Source organism: Choloepus didactylus, chromosome 15, assembly GCF_015220235.1.
Source record: "Choloepus didactylus isolate mChoDid1 chromosome 15, mChoDid1.pri, whole genome shotgun sequence".
Taxonomy (NCBI): domain Eukaryota; kingdom Metazoa; phylum Chordata; class Mammalia; order Pilosa; family Megalonychidae; genus Choloepus; species Choloepus didactylus.
In genome coordinates, this window is record NC_051321.1 from 7,067,511 (window position 1) to 7,091,321 (window position 23,811).

General features: G+C 43.3%; 1 protein-coding gene across 3 annotated transcripts in view; it reads left to right on the forward strand.

The window, feature by feature from the left end:
• The window catches only part of ADAM12 (ADAM metallopeptidase domain 12), a 353,203-nt gene that overhangs the window by 21,072 nt on the left and 308,320 nt on the right, over positions 1–23,811 (forward strand). For all 3 annotated transcript variants that reach the window (XR_005211989.1, XM_037805049.1, XM_037805050.1), the window contains exon 2: positions 20,063–20,199. Coding sequence is in view for 2 of the 3 variants with exons in the window: in XM_037805049.1 (XP_037660977.1) it covers positions 20,063–20,199 (137 nt within the window). In the remaining variant the exon portion in view is untranslated. The remainder of the gene's footprint in view (positions 1–20,062; positions 20,200–23,811) is intronic.

Here is a 23,811-nt window from a genome sequence, read left to right on the forward strand (position 1 = left end):
TTGCATCTTGCCTAACAGGGCATACCCCTTAAGGTATGGCAGAGACCAGATTAAATGCTCTGTAGACAGGGAGATCCAAAAAGAGGGGAAAAACCCAGAGGGAACTGAGCCACAATGCTTGGTTCCTCCTCCCAGACATTTCTATCCTATTCTGTTCTTTCTGTGAAGGTTTGAGAGGTAGCAAGAGGGTGAGAGAGAGACCATGAGTGTTACTGTAATGGAAGTTCACGCACGCAGAAACAGGGATGAGGGTGGGGGCTTGCGGGAGGGAGAATCTGTTAAAATATTTACTAAAGAGACTGAATTTTTGTTTCCTTATGTTTATCAATAATTTATGATTTTTATTTTTTTGAATTGCGTGTTTGCATCCTTTGGTCATTTTCAGCTGAGGTATTTGTCTTTTCTTAGTGATTTGTAAAGTGCTATTTATATATTAAGGCGCTAACCTGTTATGAGCTGTATTTTTGGATTAACAGCATTACCATCCATTTCTTGCTAAGTATTTTTAGGTGCTTTTTTTCCCTAGCTTTTTTCCCTTCCTTGTCATTATAAATGGGATTCTATTTTCAATTTTATTTTAGCAGTGGTATTTTCTTATATTGATTTATATACACACACATAAACATTTTGCAACTAGTCTGTTCATTAGATTCTCTTGCTGCTTTTAGTGGACTTTCAGTTTATTCTCTTGTGTTTCCTAGGTAGCTAATGATATTACTTAAAAATAATTTCTCTTTTCTAACATTTATTCCTCTGAATGCTTTTTACTGTTGCAGTATCTAAAACGTGAAGAATAACTTTAAAAATGTGTACAAATAGCAGGAATTCCTCTTTCATTTTGGTCTTTAATGTGAAAGCCTCTAGTATTTCAACACTGATTATAGTGTTGACTGCTGATTTATGAGGAAAATTAGCCGTTTTAAGGAAGAATCAATTTCTAGTTTTCAAATAGTTTCTTTTTTTAATAATAATATTAACAAAGTATTGGATATTGAATTTAACTGCTTTTTCGGCATTTACTGAGGCACCAAATCTTCTCTCTTTCACTTTTAATCCTTTAACCTACTGATATAATTAACACTGATCTCTTGATATAATTATTTGTTGACAGATTTCTCAGTGTCAAAATAGTCTTGCATTTTGGGGATAAATCCAACTCTAAGGTATATCATATTTTTAATATGCTGCTCAATTTAATATCCTAGTGTTCTACTTAAGATTTTTTCATGTATATTAAGAAGGCAAAGTGGTCTTATATTAGTTGTCTATTGAAACAATGCTGCTTAATAAGCCAGCCCCAAACTCAGTGGCTTAAAACGGTAAAACTTGTCTTTAGCTCATGAGTCAGTGATTTAGGCCTGGCAGTTCTGGTCTTGGCTGGGCTTGCTCACATGTTTGGGGGGCCACTGACTATTGACCGGGGGGCCTCAGCTCTGTTCCACGTCACCCCCATCCCTCCAGCCAGGTAGCCCACACCTGTTCCCCTGGGGAGAGCAGAGGTGCGAGAACAAGTCCTGATGTGCGAGCCCGTTTCAAGCCTCCGCTTGATCTCCTCTGCTGGCACCAGTGGCATCGCAGTGGCAGAGCTCGGAACCAAGGAGCGGGGACCAGATTCTGCCTCTTGTTGGGGGGAACAGCAGAGCCAGCCGGCCAGGGCTCCAGTCGGGGCTGGTGAAGTAACGGAGCCGTTGGCATCTGCCCTAGGCCTGAAGTGTCTTCTGTCCTCTCTTTGACTGATAGTGATATCAGTCTTATTTTTGTAAAAGTTGATGTAAGCTTTTGCCACGTGCATGTGTGTTTTGGAACAAGTGAAAATAATATGTGAATAATCTGTCTTTTGGGAGTTTAGAAACTCACCCTTTAAAGTATCTGGGCCCAGTGTCTTTGACACACAAATCGCTGGTTTTTCTAATTCTTACTGAGCTGATTTTGGGAACTTATCCTTTCCCCAGAAATCTTTTATATCATCCACGTCTTCAGATTTATTAGTATAAAGAATGTGTAATACTTGAGTGTCATTTAATTTTTGTACCCTTAGTTATCCCCATTACTCTTTCTCTTTCCTTGACTTGTCAGTGGTTTAGATATTTGGCCTGACTGAAGAATTACGTCTTGGAATTATTAATCAAATTTGTTTTTATTTATGGCTTCTAATATGTAATCTCTGTTTCTAGTTCAGAATGCCTTCCTTTTAATTTCCATTGTTCTGTTTTTTATTTTTTCTCATTTTTAAGTTGAATGCTTTACTTATTTACAGGCATATCTCTTGATAATAAAAGCATTAAAATTATACATCTGCAAGTCAAATTTTGGCTCCATTTCATCTATTTTGATGTATAGTGTTCTTTAGATAGAATTTAAAAAGTTTCCTCCCTTTTAAAACTTCCTTCTTTTACTATGGGGAATTGCTCTTTGAAAATTGACATAATAGCTTGTGTGAAAGATTTTCTGTGAACTGCTGTGAAACCAAAGAACAATGCAAGTTTTAATATTAATACCTGAAAAAAACTCCATCTCTTTTTCTCCACCACTCCAAAATGAAATGAGTATAGATCTAGGATTTCATGGATCAAATATCTTTTCTGAGTCTTCCTTTCTCCAAATGGTTTTTTTTAGCAGTGTGTTTTGCACAAGATCTTCCACAGCACTCACTTTGTAGGTGAATGTGTTACCCCAAGACTTAGATTTTCATGAAAACTTTTTTTCTCAAGGAATACTCCCACAGAACTTTCTTTCATGAAGAGCCAACCAATTTGTTCTCTGCATTAAACGTTTTTTTCCCAGTATATTAAAACTCGACTTTTTAAAAAAGACTAAAATTTTAGTTATACTTTAAATGTCATTTGCATATATAATTTTCAGTAAGATCTTTGGATTGCACAGAATTATGGAATTTTAGGGCTACATCGGAACCTAGAAAATCACCCAGTCCTGTGGGTCCCGAGCTTTTCCCCATCCCCTGAGCACCCACGTCCCTACCAGCTGCTCTGCGCTCTGCTGGGGGCCCTGCTCTGCTCTCATGCAACTTTCCTAATGGATTTACCAAGACTTCATTTCACTACCCACCTGTCCCCCACAACCCACCTCCCTTTTCCTTACTCAGCTGACCGTGTGTCTCTAAGGGGAGCTGGAAGCCTGAGATCCACGGCGCTGGAGCAGGCAGGTAGTTGGTAACAGAAGGTGCTTCTCCCCTTCTTTTCAGGGACTCTGGAAGGTTCATTAACAAGATGTTACAAAGGTATAGGAGTAGGACCAGGCCAAATGTGGATTCCATTAGCTTTGTCTACTCACAACAGCAGTTGGTATTAGAAGAGTCGTAAATCTCTTCTTTACCTCGCTTTGCTACCAGAGGCCCTCACTGTATCTCAGCACTTTAATGAACAGGCTGAGATACTCTGAAAATTAAATGGAAAACGTGACGGACTAACGTAACCACAGCATCTGCCCTGTCTCATTATTGCGTGCACATTTGCACTTGCAGCTTTCTCGGCTCTGGATGCTGTGCCCGCACACCACCTCCCCTTTTGCCTATTAACTCCTGCCCCTCGGGAAGCCATCCCTGACCCCACTGTCCTCTCCACCCCAGTCCCCTCCTCCTGGTTGTGGTAAGCTTTCTACCTGTGTGCTCTGCTCTCCTAGTCTGACACCGTTGTCTTCCCCACTGTACTGGGAAATCTTTTAGACCTGGGCTTGTGACTTTGACCCTTGATCCCAAGGCACTGGCACGTAGGAGCTGCTCAATAAAGAGTGGTGAGCTAAATAATAATCTCATGAGGTTGTGAGCTCGTCGACACAGACTTCATGTGCTGTAGCCACTTGATGGAAGTGGGTGGCAGCTCCCTTCGGATCTATGCACTGTATTGGTACATAGAAGATGCCCAAATGTTCCATGGATGGATGGATAGTTCTGGAGTGCCGGAGCCTGCTCTGATGGTGGTGGGTGTCACCAAGTGGGGGAAATGCCTACAGCAAGAGCAGCCTTTGTGCTTGGATTTTAGGTCAGTGGTCAGGGACTGCTGGTCGGATTCCCTAAGTCTCCCAGATGGAATCACCCAGGGAGCTTCTGATGAATGAAAATTCCTGTATCCCACCTTGAATCAGGACCCAACTCTGTTATGGTAGTGGGGCTCTGCCTGTTTATGAAGCTCCTCAGATAATTCCATGTTTAGTGACACTTCGTAGCTGTGTCTGGCCTGGAGAATCCATGCAGTACAAAGCATCCCAATTAGATGTCACTTGAGGACTGGCTTCATGGCTTTCTCTCTACCTATGTATCACCTGTGTTATTATTTACTTAAATTTTTATCAATACACACATTGTACTTAAATTTATTTAAGAGGGAAATTATACTTCTGTATTATAAATAGAAGGCTGGTACCACTTGTCATAAGTACTGCAAAAACAAGAAGGAAAACAAAACCATGTTATTAAATGCTAGCTGGACAGAAGTGCCTTAGGCGTTCCTGAGGAGGCCCACTGTTTGTGAGAAAGGGCGATTGGCCAATGATTAGGGCCCAGGGAGGCTTTGGGCATATTATACCAGACAGCCTGTGTTCTCCTCAGAAGGCCTGAAAGAGAACTGACAAGAGAATGGCTTGTTCCCTCCTTGGCCTAATGTTTTGCTTAAGGGCTGCCTAGGAGCACTTTGAGTGCAGACTGCGGGGTGGGTCTGCCCTGTGGGGACCCTCACGGAGCCAGCTGGTGGGTCTGGTTCTCTGAGGAGCACTGACTAAACTGGGTCCTGAGAGACTCAAGGTCTGTGTTCCTTCAGTGAAAATCCCGGCGATGGCCCGACAAGCCTCTGTCTAAAGTGGAGATGCCAGGACCCGGTTATAGTGAGAAAGGCGGGGTACGGGGCCCTGCAGGCTCCACCCCCGCTCCCAGATGGAGGCATTGTGTTGTTAATGACGAGGTTTGTGACTTATGTTCTCTGGACCCAAACTGTCAACTGGGGTGGGTCTTTGTGCAGTGAGTTGGCTCCGATCTCATTCCTCTCAGCACGTTTATCTAGTGGTGCAGGGCTGAGGGCTAGGGGCTCGTGGAAGAGTGAAACGCAGGCCCTGCCTTCAGGAGCCCACTCCCACCTGGCCAGGTGACCCCCACCATGGCAGAAAGACTCTGTGTCAGGAAGGGTGAACACGGAGCTCACAGGGCCCAGAAAGGGGCAGTGTTGCTCCCTGTGGGGACTTTGAGACAACTCTCTAGGTGGGGAGGGAGGGATTTGTTGTAGCTTAGGTGTGCAGGGTGATGTCCAGTGAGGCGGTAGAACCAGGCTGCCCGTCAAAATGGAGAGTTGGGCCTGTGGGTTTATGTGGGGCCTGCAGAGGTCAAAGCTGGCAGGCGTGATGGTCTCAACCAGGCCATATCTGGCAAGGCCGAGATGGCTGCAGAACACCCAGGGGGAAGCGGGAAGCCGGGGCCAGGGGGAAGGGTCGGGGAGCCCAGGCTGCCTGGCAGAGCTCTGTGCTGAGGGCGGTGGGGTGCGGGCCACAGGGCCCCGAGAACCTCCTGGGGTGCTTGTACCAGAGCCCAGCTCCTCTCGGCCGCCTGCCCATTTGCTTCATCGAATTAAGTGACTGATTTGGACATGGAGAGGAGGTGGGAGTTGATGTTCTAGGTAGATGAGAGACTAGTGTGAGCAAATGTGTGGGTGCACGTAAGCGGGGAAGGCTAAAGGAACGGGGCTTTGGGGATTGGCCAACTGTTCAGGCCTCGGTGACCCCGGATCTGAGGCGACAGAGACTACGTGAAGCCACCCCATCCAACTCTTCGACCTGAGCCCATCTTCAGCCGCCTGCCAGGGTCTTGAGCTTTGGCAAGACATTCGGTCTCCCTGGGGCTCACTTCCCACCCACCCACCCCCAACCTGGTAAAACGGGGTTAGTAAACCTACCTCAGGGATTTTGTGCAGGCTGGGTGAACGGTAGAGCAATTCTGGGAAGCAATTTGTAAACTGTAAAGTGCCTAACAGCTGGGGGGGCATCTAATACAAGATCGTCACTTATAACACACACACTCACATGTGCAGATTACTGCAGAAATCCTCCCAGAAGTGAGCAGAGTCGGGCTGTGGGGCAGGAGCTTCCTAGGACGGCAGTGATGGTGGAGTGCCAAAGTAAGAGGCTCTGGCTGTGGGTGCAGACACCTCAGAGAGCTGTCCTGGTTCCTTGCTGTGGATTCCTCTCCCCCTCCCTCACCTCTGGAGACCTTGACTCCCCCTCAAACCTTGGCAGACTCTGTGTGTGTACATTCATGGCCGTGTGCACATGTGTGCGTTCAAGAGGGGAGGTTCCCTCCCTCCATGTGGCTTTGATTTATGCAGGTACTGTCAAGTTGAAAACTATAAATTATATCACTTCCACAGAAGGTCTATGTGATAATTTATTTACTCCCCACCCAGCCCATCTCATGAAAAGTAATCTTTAGGACACACTGGAAAAGTTAGTAGAGCAACAACTTGTGCCATTGTGTGAACCCTGCTTGCTTCCGGTTCCAGTTTTCCCATTTTTTTCTTGGGAACAGGGAGGGTACTGACGTATTTACAAGACCTCGCTGGCCAGTGAGTGGCAAGTACTGTCTGTACTCTAGTAGACTGAAAGAGCCTCTGCATGCTATCAGATAGTTGGAGGAAAATGAAAAAGAGAAGAAACAGAAATCTACAAATATGTGGCTCTCTGACATCAAAGATGAAATATCTATCTTTTGATAATTTTCCATTTTCATCTGGAAATTTGAATTATGGGGAAAACCACTTAGAAGAATTGTCGAACATACCTGTGTGTGCTGGTATACAGAGAAGTCCATCATGCTACTCTTTCTACTTTTGAATAACAGAGTAAAACATTAATCATATTTTGCATTGTCATAGATTTGATGTCTAAATTGTTTTCCTAGATGGAAGAGGTATTCAGAATCGTTGAGGAAATATAGAACTTTTAAAGTTTATTAAAATGTGAGTTTCACCCTTGATAATTTCCCTCTCAAGTCAGAGCTTTAGAGGGGAGCCTCTTTGTACAAGGAATTATACAAATGCTTGGCTTGTATTAGATTTATTTGGATTCTTGTGCATTATAACAATTGCATACTGAGGCAGGCATCTCTGGCAACGGCCCCCTCGTCAACTTAGCTTTCTTTAACATTTAAAAAGCAAATAATTTTGGGATTGTGGTCTGCTGCAGACATCATTTGTAGTTTAGCCAGGATATTATTTGAGAACTGTGAAACTCTCTAGGTAATACATCGGTATATAAACCATGTGTTAGGAAGATATAAATTCAGTTTTGAAATATTTGTTAGACTGCTCTTGGCTTTCAATCTGTGCCAAACATGTGCTTTAGTGATGGATGGAGACATGGAGACCCTTGAATGAAATGCTTTATTGTATATAGACTGTCTTCCAGCACTTGTGTCATGGAAGCTAGGAGATTAAGAGGATCCGATTGCTGAAGAAGTGTGTTCTCTGGTGAACGTAAAATCCATTTTTCCCCTTTAAAATCTATCACTAGGTTCTTTAGTCTCAAATTCTGTGCCATAGAAAATATTGTACATTCTAAATTGATAGAGAATAGTTAAGTTGAAGGTGTTCTGATGTTAACTTCAAATTTTGAAACTAAGACATTTTCCTAAGAATTTATTGAAATTATTTTGCTTTGTGGGCCTGTGAACTATTCAAGGACACCTGGATCTATGGTTACCAGACAAAACACGACTCCCAGTTACATCTGAGTTTCAGATAAACAGCAAATATTTTTTTTTAGTGTAAATATGTCGCCACATTGCATGGGACATAACTTACAATAAAAAAATTAATCATTGTTTATCAGAAATTCAGATGTAACTGGTAGTTCTTTATTTTTAGTTGCTAAATCTGGCAACCCTACCTGGATCCATCTATTGCTCTCTGTCCTAAACAGTAGTTGTCAAAGGAGAATCCTCAAATGATGAAGGCTTTGGGGGTGTGAAAGTCTACGTGGGGTAGAGATGGAGGAAATCTCAGTCCAGCCCTCCTGTGGAATGGAAATGAATGTTCTATGAGAACAAAGTCTAAGTGCTGACTTACAGCACACCTATTGCACATCTTAGCTCTATTTGGTATCTTTCTCTCCCTTATATAAGTCCGTTTCCTCACACTTCTTTTTGCTGTTTGTTTCGGTGTCACGTAGGCAGAACTGGAGTGTAAGTGGCTGAATGGGAAAGGGTGTCCTTCATACACTTCTCTCTTAGCCAAAGAAGTCTTCTTCCCCTCAGACTCCACCCCAGGTCCACGTTCTACCTGTTCAAAGCCTGGGATAATTCGCACCTCTTTGTGAGGACAACCCAGCCCATCTCAGCTGCAGTCAGGTTTTCTAGCCCTTCTGGATCACTCTTAAAGATGCTTGCCCTTTTGATCTTTACTAGCCTTTGTACTTACTCCCTGCAGGTAGAATCAAGTCTAATTTAAGGGATATTTCTTAAGCACAAAACCTGGTAGAAAATTGACACTCAGAAAATGTTTCTCTTTCCTTCCCCCCTTCTCTAAAATGGTCACTGCTAATCCAGTGCACCAGGGGCTGTGCCAAAGGCTCTCTGCTGGGCATCCGTTTAATTTTCTCAACGACTCTGAAGGTTAGGTGCTGTGTACCCCATTTTATGCGTTAGAAAGGCCCCACCTGTGGTGCAAGGCGGAGCCCGGACCTGTTGTTGATTCACAGGGGAGACTGTTTACCCTTATCCTACACCACCTTCTTGAACACCCGCTTCTGAGTAGAGGAGAAATCATCCCTGGCTTTGGGATTCCCAGGCCTCTCTCTTAGCGAGGATTCTGGTTGACTTGGTAAGTTTTTTGCTTGTTTTAAAACACTGTTTAATATCCTTAACACCTAAAGTGTTTTTAATGAATAAATTAGAAAAAAATTACGTCAGTTAAAAAAATGGGTGATGGGAATGAACAAAATAATCCCTAGGTAAAGAAATAGAAATAACTGGTAAAAAGATGAAAAAGTTCAACTTCAGTGGCAAACAGCAAAGAAATGTTTCTTTCTTTACAAATTGTCATGTAATTTTTATGGGAGTATTTTCTTTATAATGATTGGAGACTGAGTTTTCAATTTCCAAAGCCTGGGCATTGCTGAATGAATGAAAACGATTGTATTTCAACTCTGGCAAAGATAAGGACCAAACTGTCACTCTCCCTTCCCCCGCCCCCAATCATTAGTGCAGGGAAGCCAAGGAAAATCGTATCTCCTCTTGTTGAATCAACTGTACTGTACAGTGCCATCGGAAATTGGAACAGGAAAAGATGGACGAACTCGGTATTGCCGACAGCCCGCTCACAATCCATGACCCTTGGATGACATGTCAGTGCTAATTTTACAGAGACTTGAAAATCCATTTAGTACAATTAATGCAGCTTTAGTGTGACTTTTAAGCCAGGGCAATGCCACTCAGTCCACAAATGTACTTGCTGTGGTAGGAGAGTTTTGGCAAGAGCAGGATTGGGCTAGTTCTTTTATGTGTGGGATTAGATCAGAATGAAGCTGGATATCATTGAGAGAAAACTATAAACTCCTAAACTAAATAGTTCCCTTTACTTTCTTGGTTTCCTCTGTGGAAGGTGGAGCAAAGATTTAAAAAGTTAAGTACGTTGTTCAGTCTCAAAAACTGAAAACAAAAGAATTTATTGAAATTATTAAAAATGTTGCTAGGCCAGTCTCTGTGCCTAAATATTTATCAGAATTAGTAGAATTAAAACTTAAACTTCTCTGAACTGTGGATTCGAATTCTATGTTACAGTAGTTCTGGTTATCCTGTTTGTCTATTTAAATCAATTTCTCACGTGGGTCCTCCAAATTCAGTGGGCAAAGTCAACAGCTGGAAAATTAGAGTAAAAATTGTAACAACAACTACTTCCAGAGTCCCCCTTTCCTCACGGCCCTCGGGCTTTAGGCAGGCGTTCCCTAACTTAGTAAGCCCCATTCTCACAGCTCCCTAAGTCCCACCTTGTTCTCTCTAATGCCCTGTTCCCCACCCCCATCCTGCCAAAGTCCCGTCAGTGGCTCCATTGCGTGCTGGGCAGGTGAAGGGGAGGAGGGAACATTCCAGCTGCAGGCTATGAGGCACAGGTTATGCCCCTGGCATTGTGTTCTGGAATTCTGAATACATTTTCTCATGGAAATGCATGGGAGTTCCGTTCCATACACTGGCACCCGAGTTAGAACTCAAAATGCATTTTCTCGTAAAGAGAATGAAGTGTTGTAAATGGTGGTGTGAATCAACTACATCATGAGTTAATAAGCACGTGAGAGCTAGCCCTCGAGGACTCAGTCTGTAGAAAAGGCATCTCAGGTTCCAGTAATCAGCCTGAGCCTGCTTCCTTTAGGTGCACAGGTGTGCTCTTGCTGGGGTCGAGCCCCCCCTGCCTTGGCTAGCACGGTGGGTCCATGCTCTTGAGTGGAGAAGGAAGTATCAGGCTTCCATGATGGGGCTTTTCTGTTGCGGTGACCCTGTTCTCTGTTCTGATCTTAATTTGGCTTCTCAAGGAAGCTTTCCTGCTGGGAAGATAATAAGCAAAGTGTCTTAGATAAGGATTCCGGTTGACATGGCAGTTCTTTCTCATTAAAAGTAAGTAAATTGGAATTCTGGCTTATAAATAAGGCTTATGTGATTTTGTTCTTGTGCTTCCCCTGCAAGGGACAGATGTTGTTGCATGGGCTCAAAAAAAAAAAAAAAAAAATCACCATCAGAACCTCCAAGGAGTGAACCAAGTCCCAGGACCCCCACCTCCGTGTTCTGACCACAACAAGACCTTGCAAACTGAATTTGTTCAAGGGATGATTATTAAACAAACTCTTGTCTGCACCTGTGGAAATAGCACCCACCCCTTGGTACTCCTGTCTTAGACTGGGATGGTTGGAGACAGACAAAGATGTTGATAAATAAAGCAAGTTTGGATATTGTTAAGAGCTAGAAGAGGCAAAAAATCGGATGATGGCTTAAGAGAAACTTGGGTTGGGAGGAAGGGTGCTTAAGTAAAGTGATAGAGGATGGCTCTTTGAGGTAGTAATATCTGAGAACTGAAGGATTAGAAGTGGGAGCATGGGAAGTTCAAGAATAGAATCTTCCCAGCAGAGCAAACAGCAAGCTCAAAAAACACGAGGCAGGATACAAGTTGGCGTATTAAGAAGTAGGGTGGTCACTGTGGGAGCAGAAGTCAGCAACACAGAGCTATCAGGAGATGAGGTAGCAGACTGGATATGACTGGAAGGAAGTTTAAATTTTATTCCAAGTATTTCCTGGCCAGAGTGATTGTTTATTTACTATGTAGGGTGTTTAAGGGCACAGATCCTAGAACTTGGCTGTCTGGGTTTGACTTCCTGACTTTGTTTTCATGATTTGTGTGATCCCGAGAGAGTTGCTTAACTTCTCAATGCCTCAGTTTCTTCACTATTAAATGGAGAAACATATCATAGGGTTTTCAGGTTTAAACAAGTTAAACTTGTAAAGGGAGTAGAGTGGGGCTTAGTTACCTAACAAGTGTTCAGTTAGTGTTCACCACCGTTGTAATCAATGAAGTTTCGTTGATTATGTAATCTAAGCTCAGCATTGCATTCGGGCCCTGTGCAGAGTTCTCACTCATCCATTCTTCTCCAGCCTTTGTACAAATCCATTCTCAGACACAGAATGTGTCAAATGTGAGTTAGACTTAACCCTGCAAAAGGCTTGAGAAGCTCTCCCCATTGCGTTCAGATTCACTCTTTGCCTTGGAAAACCCGCTGTGATCTGAGCCATCTGCCTCCTGCACTTCCACTCGCATGGCTCTCCCATCCCATTGCTCCCTCCCTTTTAGCCTAGGGACCACCTTTCTATTTCTAGAACCCACCAAGCTCTCAAATGCTTTTGGGCATTTATTTTGATATTCTCTTACTGGAAAACCCCACCAAAGACATTTGCTCTAATCAAATGCCCGTCTTCCTTAAGATGGGAAGAGGGAGAACCTGCCATTGATAAGTCTATCTAGAAGCATTCAGTTAAGGAGTAGGAGAGTTTTTAGAAACCAATAAAAGGCAAAAACAGAGCACAAACACTCAGTTGGAGTTGTTGACTGAGAGGCACTGAGCCACGTGGCTGAAGGAGGCACAGTGGAAAGGGGAAGATGGCCTTGACAAGATGAGTGCCATGGAAATTTGCGTGCACGCGTGTGAGTGTGTTGGGGCTGAGGATAGAGATGAAACTCGGTTTTTTGAACATGTTGAATTTGAGGTGGTGATGGTGACAAGGCATTGAAATTAAACTATCCAGTAGATATTGGGTAAAATGGACAGATGGGAAAATATTGATTTGGGCAGCAAATTGAGTTCTCTGGGGGACTGTAAGGGGAGAGAGGGCAGATGGTCAAGAGCTGAGACTTGGAGAATTGTCACTGGAAGGAGGTCAGAGAGAAGGACGTAAAGGAGGAAGGCCAGGCCTGGTCAGAGAGGTGGAAGAAAACCAGAGAACCAGGCTCATCAAGGGCTGCCGGGAGGGGAGTGTACTTCGGGCAGAAGGCTGTCAGCAATGCCGAACGCTTACAGCTGGGGTGCGAGCGAGTGCCGTTAGATGGAGCTGGGTCTTCAGTGTAGGTGCAAAATTGCTTCCTTGGTGGTGGCAGTTTAATTCCACTTAATAAGTTTACAGGAGCAAAAGGGAGACACTAGTTTCCATTCTTACCTTTTTGCTGTTAACTTCTAAAAATTGCTCCTGGAGTATAATGTATTTTTTGTTTTTTGTTTTTTTAAATAATTCCATTTTTCCCCTCTATATCATTTCTTGGAAGGAAAACATTAGAGAATTCTGCCCCACTTGTACCCTAAAAATATGAAAATGAATTCCTGTAGCATGTCTCTTTCCCTGTGAGGGGGCAATGTGAATTAATATATTTGAAATGCAAGAGGCTTGGGTTTTATCATTAGTTCTGCTGTTTGTTTATGGGGCAACATTAGGAAAATACCCGCGCAGATTTATGGTTCAGTCTTATTTGTGAAATGGGACTCATGTTAGCGGCCACTGACCAACAAAGGGGTATAAAAATATAAGTTAATGTAAATGAATTTGCTTCCCACAGATGGGAGGACTGTGGGCATGAAAAGTTATTTTTATGTGCTGTAGAGGCAACTAGTGCTTGGGGTGTGAATCCATTTGAAACATTTATGGGAAGCTATAACTAGATTTTTTTGAATTTCACAATGACATATAAAACATCTTTTCGAAATTGTAATTGTTCCATAATACTTGATTGCTTTCATTTCCAAATGAGCTCTGTCCTCCACCTTGCCCAAGGCTGTGTACCAGAAAAACTGGTAAGAAAGTAAAACATTCAGTCATTTGGTTTGTCACCATGAGTACAAATGAATGATATTTATTAGGTTATTTTTTTCCATCACAGAAGTAAGATGTGCTGATTATAGAAAAGTCAGAAATACACATAAAAATGAAGAAAAACATAATGAATTCATAGCTCCAACACTCAAAGAAAACGGACAACAGCATTTTAGTACATTTCTTTCCAAAGGCTGATTAAAGTGTTTAAAAAAAAAAAAAAACTAAACTAAATGACATCCATGTACATTTTTGCATTCATTATTTCACTTGATCTTCTTGCCAGCCCATTGTGGTAGAGGGTGGCTCATGGCCTCGCTTGACATATAAAGAATACATGTATCAAGGCTTGCAAGGAACTTGCCCGATACTCTCCACGTAGAGCATGTGGTGGACGCAGGATGTCTTCTCATTCAAATGCCTTGCTTCTCTTCCACCAGGCTGCATCAGGATAACTTAGCCTGCCAGAGCAGGTAGCTGCAGCCTCAGGTTCTCAGAGGACCTGGGTTTTGTTTCAACACCCTTTTGTCAGTATCTTTACATGACAGTTATTTGGTGTCATCTTCTCAAACCGAGTGGCAGATCCTCTTTCTACCCCTCTGCTGTCCCAGAGCTTGTAGCCAGTAATCCAAAAATGTCCGAGTTTCGTTTCATCTTGATGACTCCGTGTTCTCTCGAGTACCCTGGAGTACCTAGCAAGGGCCTTTCAACTGCTTGGCTATTTTAACATACCTCAGCCTTTTTATACTCTAGGAACCCTCGTCAGTTAACTACTTGACGCTTTTAGATTGACTGCAGTTACTGCATCTTGTCCTGGGTCTGGACAAATAGTAATGTCAGAAGAGAGGTGAATGGCAAACACTCCGATCTGCTGCTCTCTGGAAACTTCGTTGATGACCAGTCATCTCCAATCCCTTTGATACTGGTCTACTCCGCAACAACATGATTAGTCTTTCCAAATTCAGATAATGTTTTTTATTACTATTAATAGACTTTGTTTTTTAGTATGGTTTTAGAAGTCTTTAAATTTACAGAAAAATTGAGACGATAGATGGCGAAAATTGAGACAATGCAGAGAGTTCCCGTGTACTCCACACCCACTTTCCCCCATTATCATCTTATGTTAATTAGCATGAAAACTTTGCTACAATTAATAAACCAATATTGATGCATTATGGAATATTAACTAAAGCCTGCACTTTGTTCAGATTTCCTTAGTTTTCACTAATGTCCCCCCAGGTGGGACACCACACTACATTTAGCCATCATACCTCCATAGGCTCCTCTCAGCTGTGTTGGGTTCTCAGGCTGTCCTTGCTCTTGATGACTTTGGCAGCCTGGAGATGGACTGGTCAGGAGTTTTGTAGGATGCCCTTCTGATGGAAGTTGTCTGATGGTTTTCTCACCATGAGACTGAGGTCATGAGTTTGGGGGAGGAAGACTGCAGAGGTCAAGTGCCATTTTCGTCCCATATTGTGGGCACGGACTATCAGCAGGACTTCTCGCTGTTGACATTGACATTGACCTCAACCACCTGGATGAGGTTGTGCTTGTCAGGTTTCTCCATGTTCACGTTCTCCTGAATTTTCAGATTAACTTTGGCTACTGGTTCTTTTGAGCATCCTTGAGCTATGGCATTTTAGAATCGCATCACTAATTTCTACTCGGGGGATCTGCAGATGAGCTGAAAGATGGCACTTTTATTTGGTCTGAACCAAGGACCAATTTTTATTCTTTATGTAGCATCATGATCATATTACCCTGAAATAAGCAGCTGTTCTGACAATTCTGTAGGATTTTCTCTAGGTCTCAGATATTTGGGGCTAAGGAAGATGCTTTCTGAATTATCTGGGCCTTATCCCAGGCTTTTTTGAAACTCATAATGATTACCTCCACTTTTTTTTTCCCATCAGATTTTCCTGAGAATATTTATCTTAATTCTATTTCTGACATCTCAGATTGATTCTTCTCTCTTAGGTTTCATGTAGGTGTTGATGATGATTTCCTCTTAAAGCCAGCACTCCGGGTGTGATACTTATTTAATCCCGACTAGCAATCTCGCCAGGGTTTGCTTCCCCCAGACACCTACAGGGTGGTTTAAGTGGACACCAGTCAGCAGCTGATCCCTGGCATTTCCTAATTATCACCATGTGGCTAGCAAGCACAGCCTTAAAGGCTGGGAACTTGGATTTTGGTATCCTAGACTGGCTTCGTGCGTTAAGCTTTTTGAAGAACTTTTACTGCTTTGACTTATTTGAGCTCTGAGCTTCCTTAACCGTGGGAGCATCGTGAGGGGAGAGAATCTGGTTCCCATTTAGTGGAAGGTAGAACTTCAAAGGCAGACTTTGACCCAGGGCAACAAGTAAAGGAGGATTCGGGACCAGGGCTGCAAGATGTTCATTGTTCGCTGTGTCAGAGCCACTGGGATGGTCTCTGCCCTTAGAGGTAAGCATCAGGGAGGTACAGGCTTGGTTCTCCTTCTCCCAGTGCTTCCCTTAGTTAGCCAGAGAAGGGCAGGACTTACACAGCCAGTCAGGCCCGGGTGACTCGTGGTGGGAGGGAGGATTGAGGCTTCCTTTAAGGGTTGTCTTCTTTGCCAGCTTTTCCATGACCTCAAAAGCCACTGTTGGGACGAGTCTTACCTGAGGAACTGGGGCTATAACTTTCTTCCTAACCACGCTAAATCGGGTCTGAAGAGGACAAAGTCGGACAAGAAGATAAACAAAGTAGGCACATGCACATCCCATGGGAAAGCAGGACTGATTGTTACAGAAGATAATTGTGTTAGAAAGCAAAATATCTAAAATACTTCTTTCCACCATGAGGCTGAAGCAAAATGGCCGTATCCTCAGAAGGGCAAACAGTGTATCGGGTTACTCAAAGGCAAAAAAGTTGGAAGTTCCTCCCTAACATAAGCCATCAATGTTTTTATTTAGGTAACTGTGACTTTTCTGGATGTCCAAATATTATGAAAAACAAAATGTGTGCAAACTGTGTATTTTATAAGGTCATATTTTTTTCCCCTGGGTTTCTAGGGCTTGAGTGTATGCATCATTCAAGATGTGCTTTTATAGTTTGTCAACAAGATCACTCCATAAAATACATTCTGATATCTCACAGCTGTGTGTAATTTATTCTGTCTATCCATGCAACACAAATAAAATTTTTATTTGCACCATCTAAAAGAAATACCAATGTATAAATATATGAACAAAGCTCATAAGAAACAGTATTCTGACTACAGATACTGCTGGGGGCATGTGGGGCAACCAATTAAAAAGCTGAGAGATGGCTTCATTATCCATGTACGTAGATAATAAATACTGTGCTCAGCAAAGAGTGCAGTTACTCAATTTCTTTAAAAGGTTCTGCAAGTGCTAGCAGTCTGCCTTTAAGTTTTCCTGGGAATATTTAGAAATAAAAGCCTCTTGCAGGAAAAGAAAATCAGCCAAAAAGGGCTTCTCTTGGATTGAGATGCTGGACTAAGTAGGTAAAAAGGGAGATGGATGTTTGATTGTTCAGAGGGCTAAATGGTGTGACACTCTCTGCCAACAAGAGCCCTGGAATAAAAAAGGTCCAGGGGCTTAAGGATGACCCTTACATTGGGTTTGTGCAGCCTTGGCCTGGTTATCAAACAGAGGTCTGCCACGGCCTCCCAGCTCCCCATCACTGGCCAAGGCACGCTACTGGAGACCTGGGTTTTGTGGAGCCATCTCCTTCCTTCTTAGACACACAGCTACTCAAGTGAATTCCGTTAAGAACAGAGAGCTTTTCTCTAAGTAAGGCCTGGATCAAATATTCCAGCTTTTTCAGTATTGTGGCCGGAATATCTGTGAAACCCATCCTGCCCTCCCTGCTCCTGCTGGGTGTTGCGGTGATACGGAACTCTAGTACACCAAGAGCATTTTTAGAAATCGTTCTCCATCCGGTTTAACATGCTCTTGGACAATAGGACTTGTGATGAATGACTCAATTTAACAATTCACTTGTGTTGGTGGGCTAGTTTACAACTGCCAGGAGCAGCCTGTAGTTGTACTGGTCTGTGTAAAGGAAATGTAAATATGTTCGCAATCATTTTCTTAACAGTTTCATCCTACTGTTGGAAAAATTAAAATAATGCTCATTGCAACTCTTGGTACTTGGCATGGTTTTCAGTGGTTGAGGGGAAAGTTCAGTTGGATCTCTAGTTTTCACTCTGTAATTGTTGCTGTTTCAAAGTCGCCTTAATCCAATTCAGATTACATGCCAGCTCTCTTATAAAAAGTTCAATTAATTGCACCGAGTAATCTGGCTCTGCAGGAACTGTATAACTGGATCAGAACTTTATTTCTTTATATTCCAACATGTGGATTCCATCGAGGCTCCTGAGCAAGAGACCTGGGTCTTGGCAAAGCTTGGAGAATGATGGTGATGAAACCAGCTGATGTGGCTTGAGCGTTCCCACAGGCCAGATGCCGTAGTGGCAATATGCTCCTCACATGTACTGGCTCCCTTTGGCCTGGCCACACTCCGTCACATTTTATGGAAAAGGAAAGCACTTCCCACCCCCTCTGCCGATCTGTTCTGTCCGTAGCTTTCAGTGGATCTGGACCGTTCTCATTTTCATGTCTCAGCGTACACCATTGCCCCTTACCTCCCCCTACCCCCAACAACAAAACACGCCTTCCCTAGCCTGTCCATCAGGGGTAACCCCTTCCACCATATCAGCCTGTTGCTTTGATTAACTTCTTATTTAGAAATCAATAAACTAGATTTGCAGAAGCCTTGCCAAGGTGGTACAGAAAGGCCCGGCAGCCTTGTTGGTTAGCAGTGTCTGTTGGTCTCTGAAACGGTCCCTCTTGTTGAGTCATCTGACTCCCACTGCGAGATTGCGAGTCGTGAAGGAGCTTTGTCTGTATCCCTCTCTAGAATGCACAGGACTGAGATGAGCTGAGTTTTCTGGGGTGAAGCTGAACATAAGAGATGAGGCTTCCAGCAGTGTGGAGAGACGGCCCTGCCTCTGGGCTAGCTGAAAGGAAGCCAGCAGATCTAGAGCATCTAAATAGTGCCCGTCACAAGGTTGGCAGCTAGTAAATGCTTGGCGGTGAAGGAATGCGTGAACAAACGGGCAAATGACAGGACCAAGGACACACCGCTAACAGGAGATGCTCCTGCTCCGAGCAGCGCGGCGCTACCTCTCAGACAGGCCAAAGGGTATGAACTCGAGCCACAGAATGAGCTTCCTTGATTCAAGAGCTCCACGTTGCCAATGGCTGCCACCTCTGCAGCCAGGGGGCCCCCATTTGAGACCTGACGGTCCCCTCCTCAAACAGCCCATTCTTCCTGCCTCCAGCCAGCCCGCTGCTAAGTGTCTGCAGATGTCACTTTGGAGAGACGGGCCCCTCTGCCTGCACAGGCTAATGCTTATCTCTTAAGTGCATGTCATTCCAGGCGACTCAGCTCTGCTCTGAGCACCATGCACCCTCCTCTATACTCACCTGTGCCCACGACCCTCTCCCTCTCTCTTCCCCAGGTGGCCAGGGGGCCCGGCTCACCCTCTGCCACCAGCCGTGTCCACAACTTTCCATCCATCTCTGCTGCCCACTCGTGCAGCCCTCAACAGCTGGAAGTTTTAAATGCTTTGAGATCATCTCAAGAGTTTTCTAGAGAGGTTGTTTCAGACAGTTAATAGCAGCGTAGTGATCCTTTTGTAACCTGAATATAACCGCAGACTTCCATGTTGAGAATGATAAAATGGTGTGCATTCAAAAGTATTCGGGGAACTGTAAAATGTCTAGGATTAAAATTTCAGTACCATTTGTGCCCAATAAATGTGAATTCTTTAGTAACTTAAAACTGTGCTTTTATGACTCAGGTCTGAAAATTATGAGTCCTGGTTGAAGAAATGGGAATAACACGTGAGGGGATCTGGTCCCATCCTTTACCTTGACAAACACATCGTGGTTGCACCAAGCAGCAGGAGGGTGGCCTCAGAGGAGAGCAAGCCCAGGGAAATCACTGGGTTTGTTAAGAAGACAACACACTCTCCAGAAGGGGACAGTGTTAAACTTTCCATTTGGATTATTTATGGAAATAGGGCTAAACTGAACCTGCTTCAGTATATTAATTGGTTTCACAGACAAGACCCCCAAGAAACCAGATCAAATAATAACCTATTGAATGATTTTTTTTTTCCCTCACAAAAACCAGTCTAGTCAGTCTGACCTGGCAAGTTAATTTTGTCTATAGAATCTCTTACTGAAGCATATAAAACTAGACTCCGGAAGTACAGAGAGAATTGGCATTTTGTTTAAGAGATTCATTGGGACCTACGTAAAGGGATTTAGTCTTAATACAGTTAAAGCCTTAAGACTTTTAAGAGAAAGCTGAAGTTAAGCATAAATTTATCATTTTAAAAGGTCACTAGTGCTGCATTTTTGTTTCCTGTCAAAGGAACAAATTATTCCCTTAACAATGGTAATAACCCAGCAAGTGCTATACGTCTTAAAGGCAAAAAAAAAAAAAAAAAAAAAAAAAAAAAATTACTTTTTTAAGCTAGAAAATTTTATGGCTAAATTTGGAAGGGATTTCATCAGTTTTAGTACTTACCTTCATTTAGTAGATTATATTGTTTCCCTGGGCTTATTCAACTTCCAAACATTTTCACTGAATCATTTATGTAATAAGCGTCTGATGGCAAACTCTTCCTCCACTAGAATGAAACACTGGGCTCTTTTCCTTTTGTTCTAGGAGTGGACCTGGGCAGTAAATTAGCATCTTCAGTGCAGGAGACCCAAACGAGGGATGAAGGAGAAGCTTATGAAGTGGCCAGCGCCTCTCTTTTAAGTGGAGACCTCTGGAACCCAACAGAGAACTCCAACACCAAGGTCAGTGTCTCCCCCTTCGACTTTAAGACTGCTGATGTGATTTTAAAATCACGTCAACTCTACCGAGATTCTGTTATTCAAGTCTTGTCTTTTCCCATTTTAATGCTGACATTATCCTCATAGAATGAAAGGTTCTGTTGTAGCAGTTCTGAGGAGTGAACCCAACGTTGTTTGCATCTGTTGAAAATTATTTTTCAACCTGTTCCTATTGATTAAATTACCAGATATACAACCTCCATGTTTATTTTGAGTGCCAGATACTTTTCTATATTTGTGTCCATTTTATCAACTTTTTGATTTAATTGATTATTGGTAGAAATGTTTCTGTGCAACTTTATAAAGACCTTTGCCATGAGGTTTCATGCAATTTTATGTTTTTGCTCACTTTGACACAAGTTTGGTTGGAACATTCTATGATGTAAAAGATAGTTTTAAAAGAATTGAAGTGTTAGTGATTAAGTTTAATATTTAGATGCATTTTATCTGCCAAATTGACATGACTTCCTTAAATTTCAGAACTTGTAGGAACAATTGGAAAGTGATATAATCTATAGAAATCTGAGCTCTTTGGAGAGACCATACAGATGGCTCTGTCTGTCTGTTCTGTGGAACTATTTTTAGATCATCTTTCATAATAGAAAACAGATTGCTTTTTAAAAAAAAAGCAGTTGAGATTGAGGAAATCCTGTATAAGTTTCTGGGGAAGGGTTGCAGTGGTCCACTTTTATGTGAACTGTGATAATATGATTTACATCATTAATTTATCTTCTAGCAAGATTTGCAATTTAAAGTGATTTTTAAGAAAGACTGGTGCTTTGATTATAAGGCTCAAATACCAAATCTGCTTATTCTGAATATTTTGGTTTCATGGAGACTGTTGCAAATTGAATATACAAAGTACCAGCCAAAGTATGGTGGTACTGACAATGTTTTCTGAAAGAAAAACTTAAGATTTTCTTTAATATTTTTTCATGTTGCTATTCAACAAAATTAGAAACAATATGATAGTTGCAGAAAAAGAAGATACTGTTTTATAAAGAAAATATAGCTCTTTAAAATTATTTCTTAGTACTAACCTAAAAATTTGAAACAACTTATTATTTCTCAGGTGGTGGAAATCATAATGGTGCTTTCCCTGGGGAGAGGGTTGCCAGATTCAACAAATAAAAATATAAGTAATGATTTTTTTAGGATAAGTACATCCCAAATATTGCACAGGACATACACTAAAAAAAACTAGTCATTGTTTACCTGAATGCCAAACTTAACTGGGCTTCCTGTATTTCACCTAGCAACCCTAAAGTGGAAGAGAAATCAGAGCACCAAGCTGATGAGGGTCAACACTGGGATGGACCAGTGTGGGTTTGCTCTGCTTTCTGGCCTGCAGCCTCATCTTTCATGCCAGTCAGCCAGCTCGTAGATATCCTTAGGCGTTCTCGGGGATCAATCAGGTGCATCTTCTGCAGGGAAAGTTTGTGATTTGGTGGTTGTAGGTCACTAGCACCATCTTTGTAGACAACCAGGGAGGACCATTATTGTTTGATAGATGCCCCAACTCCTCTGGGATTATACCTCCAGAGTTAGCACCAGGGGGATAGCAGGCATATACCCCCTGCACTAAAATAATTCTCAGTTGCCAATATTATTTAAGGGACAAAGGACCCAAGTGAGTTGGGAGGCAAATGGACATTCTTGTTGTAATGCTGTGGGACTCCTCTCCTTGAGTGGCTGTGGAATCAGCACCGTGCCTCTACGTTTGCAACATGTGCCTGTGTTTAGTGGGTAATACCAAGGCCCTGCGTGAAAAGGGATGCATGCTAATTTCTGTTCGCATGTGGGTACACATTTGCCCAATTCCCCATGGGGTGGATGTGTTGGGGGAATAGATTCTGGCTACAGACATGACAAGGTCTTCATTTTAAACCACTTTAGTAGAGTGTTTCTTAGATCGATGTTCACAACATCCTCATGGTGATGACCGTTTGTGCAGCACAGCTCTGCCTGGCGAAGGTGCCTTGGAAAGTGGACTTCTAGATTTGCTTTTTTGCTTTCTGGCCTCCCTGGTTTATTCCTTGCTCTCCTGCTCCTTTCATTCAGCTAGTTTTTAATTGAGCATCTATGAAGTGCCTGCTGTGGACAAACTTCCTGCCCCCTGCAACTTGCATTCTACTGGGGGAAGCATAAATAAAATGAATACCAATTGTGGTAAACGTTAAGAAAGAAATAGCAAATTATGATGGGGACCAACAGGGGAGATGTAATTTGCTGGGCTGGCCAGGAGAGACCTGCTGTAAGAAAACGATGGGCTATCAAACTTTTTCAGTAACTTTAAAAGAGCCAGTCACACGAAGAGCAAGCGTGTGTGACGCTGGTGTGTGCAAGGAACAAGGAGGGGCCTGGGGAGTCTGGAGCATGGGAAAGGAGAGAGAGCGACAGACTTGGATGATGGTAAGCAGCAGGGGCCAAGATTCCACACGGGGTCGGGCTGAGCGGGTCATCTATGACGTCACTGTTGACATAGGAGCCAACAGAAAACAGACATTTGCCCTGAGAAGAAGAAAAACTGTACCCCTCTTTCTCTGATAGTTAAATATTCTGACTTGATAGGACTTAGCAAATGATAATATTAATTCTTCATAATTACTCTTCCCAGAGGTGAGACATACAGTATTTGTAGCAATGAAAGGCATTCCTTCTTTATACAGCGGCATCCAACTTTTACAGTTTGCTTCCATCTGGATGGTTATCAGAAGCCTGGTAAACCCAAACTGGAAGTGTGCACTGGAAGTTTCTAGTTGGTAGTGCCCGCAAGACCCTGGGCCCACAGGTGGTGACAGAAAAGGGCAACCTCAGATTCCAGGTCCCCCCTGATCTCCCTCCAGGCAACTTGCCAGAACTTTTTTCCTAAAATGAAGCTCTAAGTCGTCACAAATCTGCTTGAAACCTTCAGAGGTGTAGCTTGTATCCACAGTAAAATGCACATCATGGTGTGGTTCTAATTTCCTCGCCATGAATCCCTCCTGCCCAGAACCAGTGTTCTGATCTGCACCCCCTCCCCAGCCTCCTCAAACCACCTGTGGGCTTACCTGTGACTGATCACCCACCCCACTGAGCTTCACAGGTGTCATTACTTCCCTGCTGTGCACCAGGCACTGCTTGCTTTTGTGGCTGGAGCTGCACCTCTGCCCTTATGGAGCCTCCCCACGCAGTGGGAAAGAGATTTAAGACATAGCCCTTACAGGAGCTGCTGGGGGCCTGAAGAAAAATCCAGAATGCTGAGATGGAGGGTCTGAGGTGGGGTGGCAGGAAAGGCCTCCCAGTGGAGGTGGCATCAGAGTGAGGTCCTGAAGCAAGTGATGGTGAGCCAGCATGCAGAGCTCTGGGGAGAGCAGCTCAGTGGAGGGAACAGCACACATGAGGCTGGAACAGAGGGAGGGGAGGAGAGGGTGCACAGAGGACAGGACACCAGGACTGGGATAGGGAAGGCACCAGAGGGCTTTGAGCCTGAGTGTGGGGGTGACTTTTAACAGAGCTTTGACAGCCATGGAAAGTGTGGATCCTGGAGCCTGGAGTGCAAACAGGGAAACCGCTAAGGAGGCTGGTGCAGCTGTC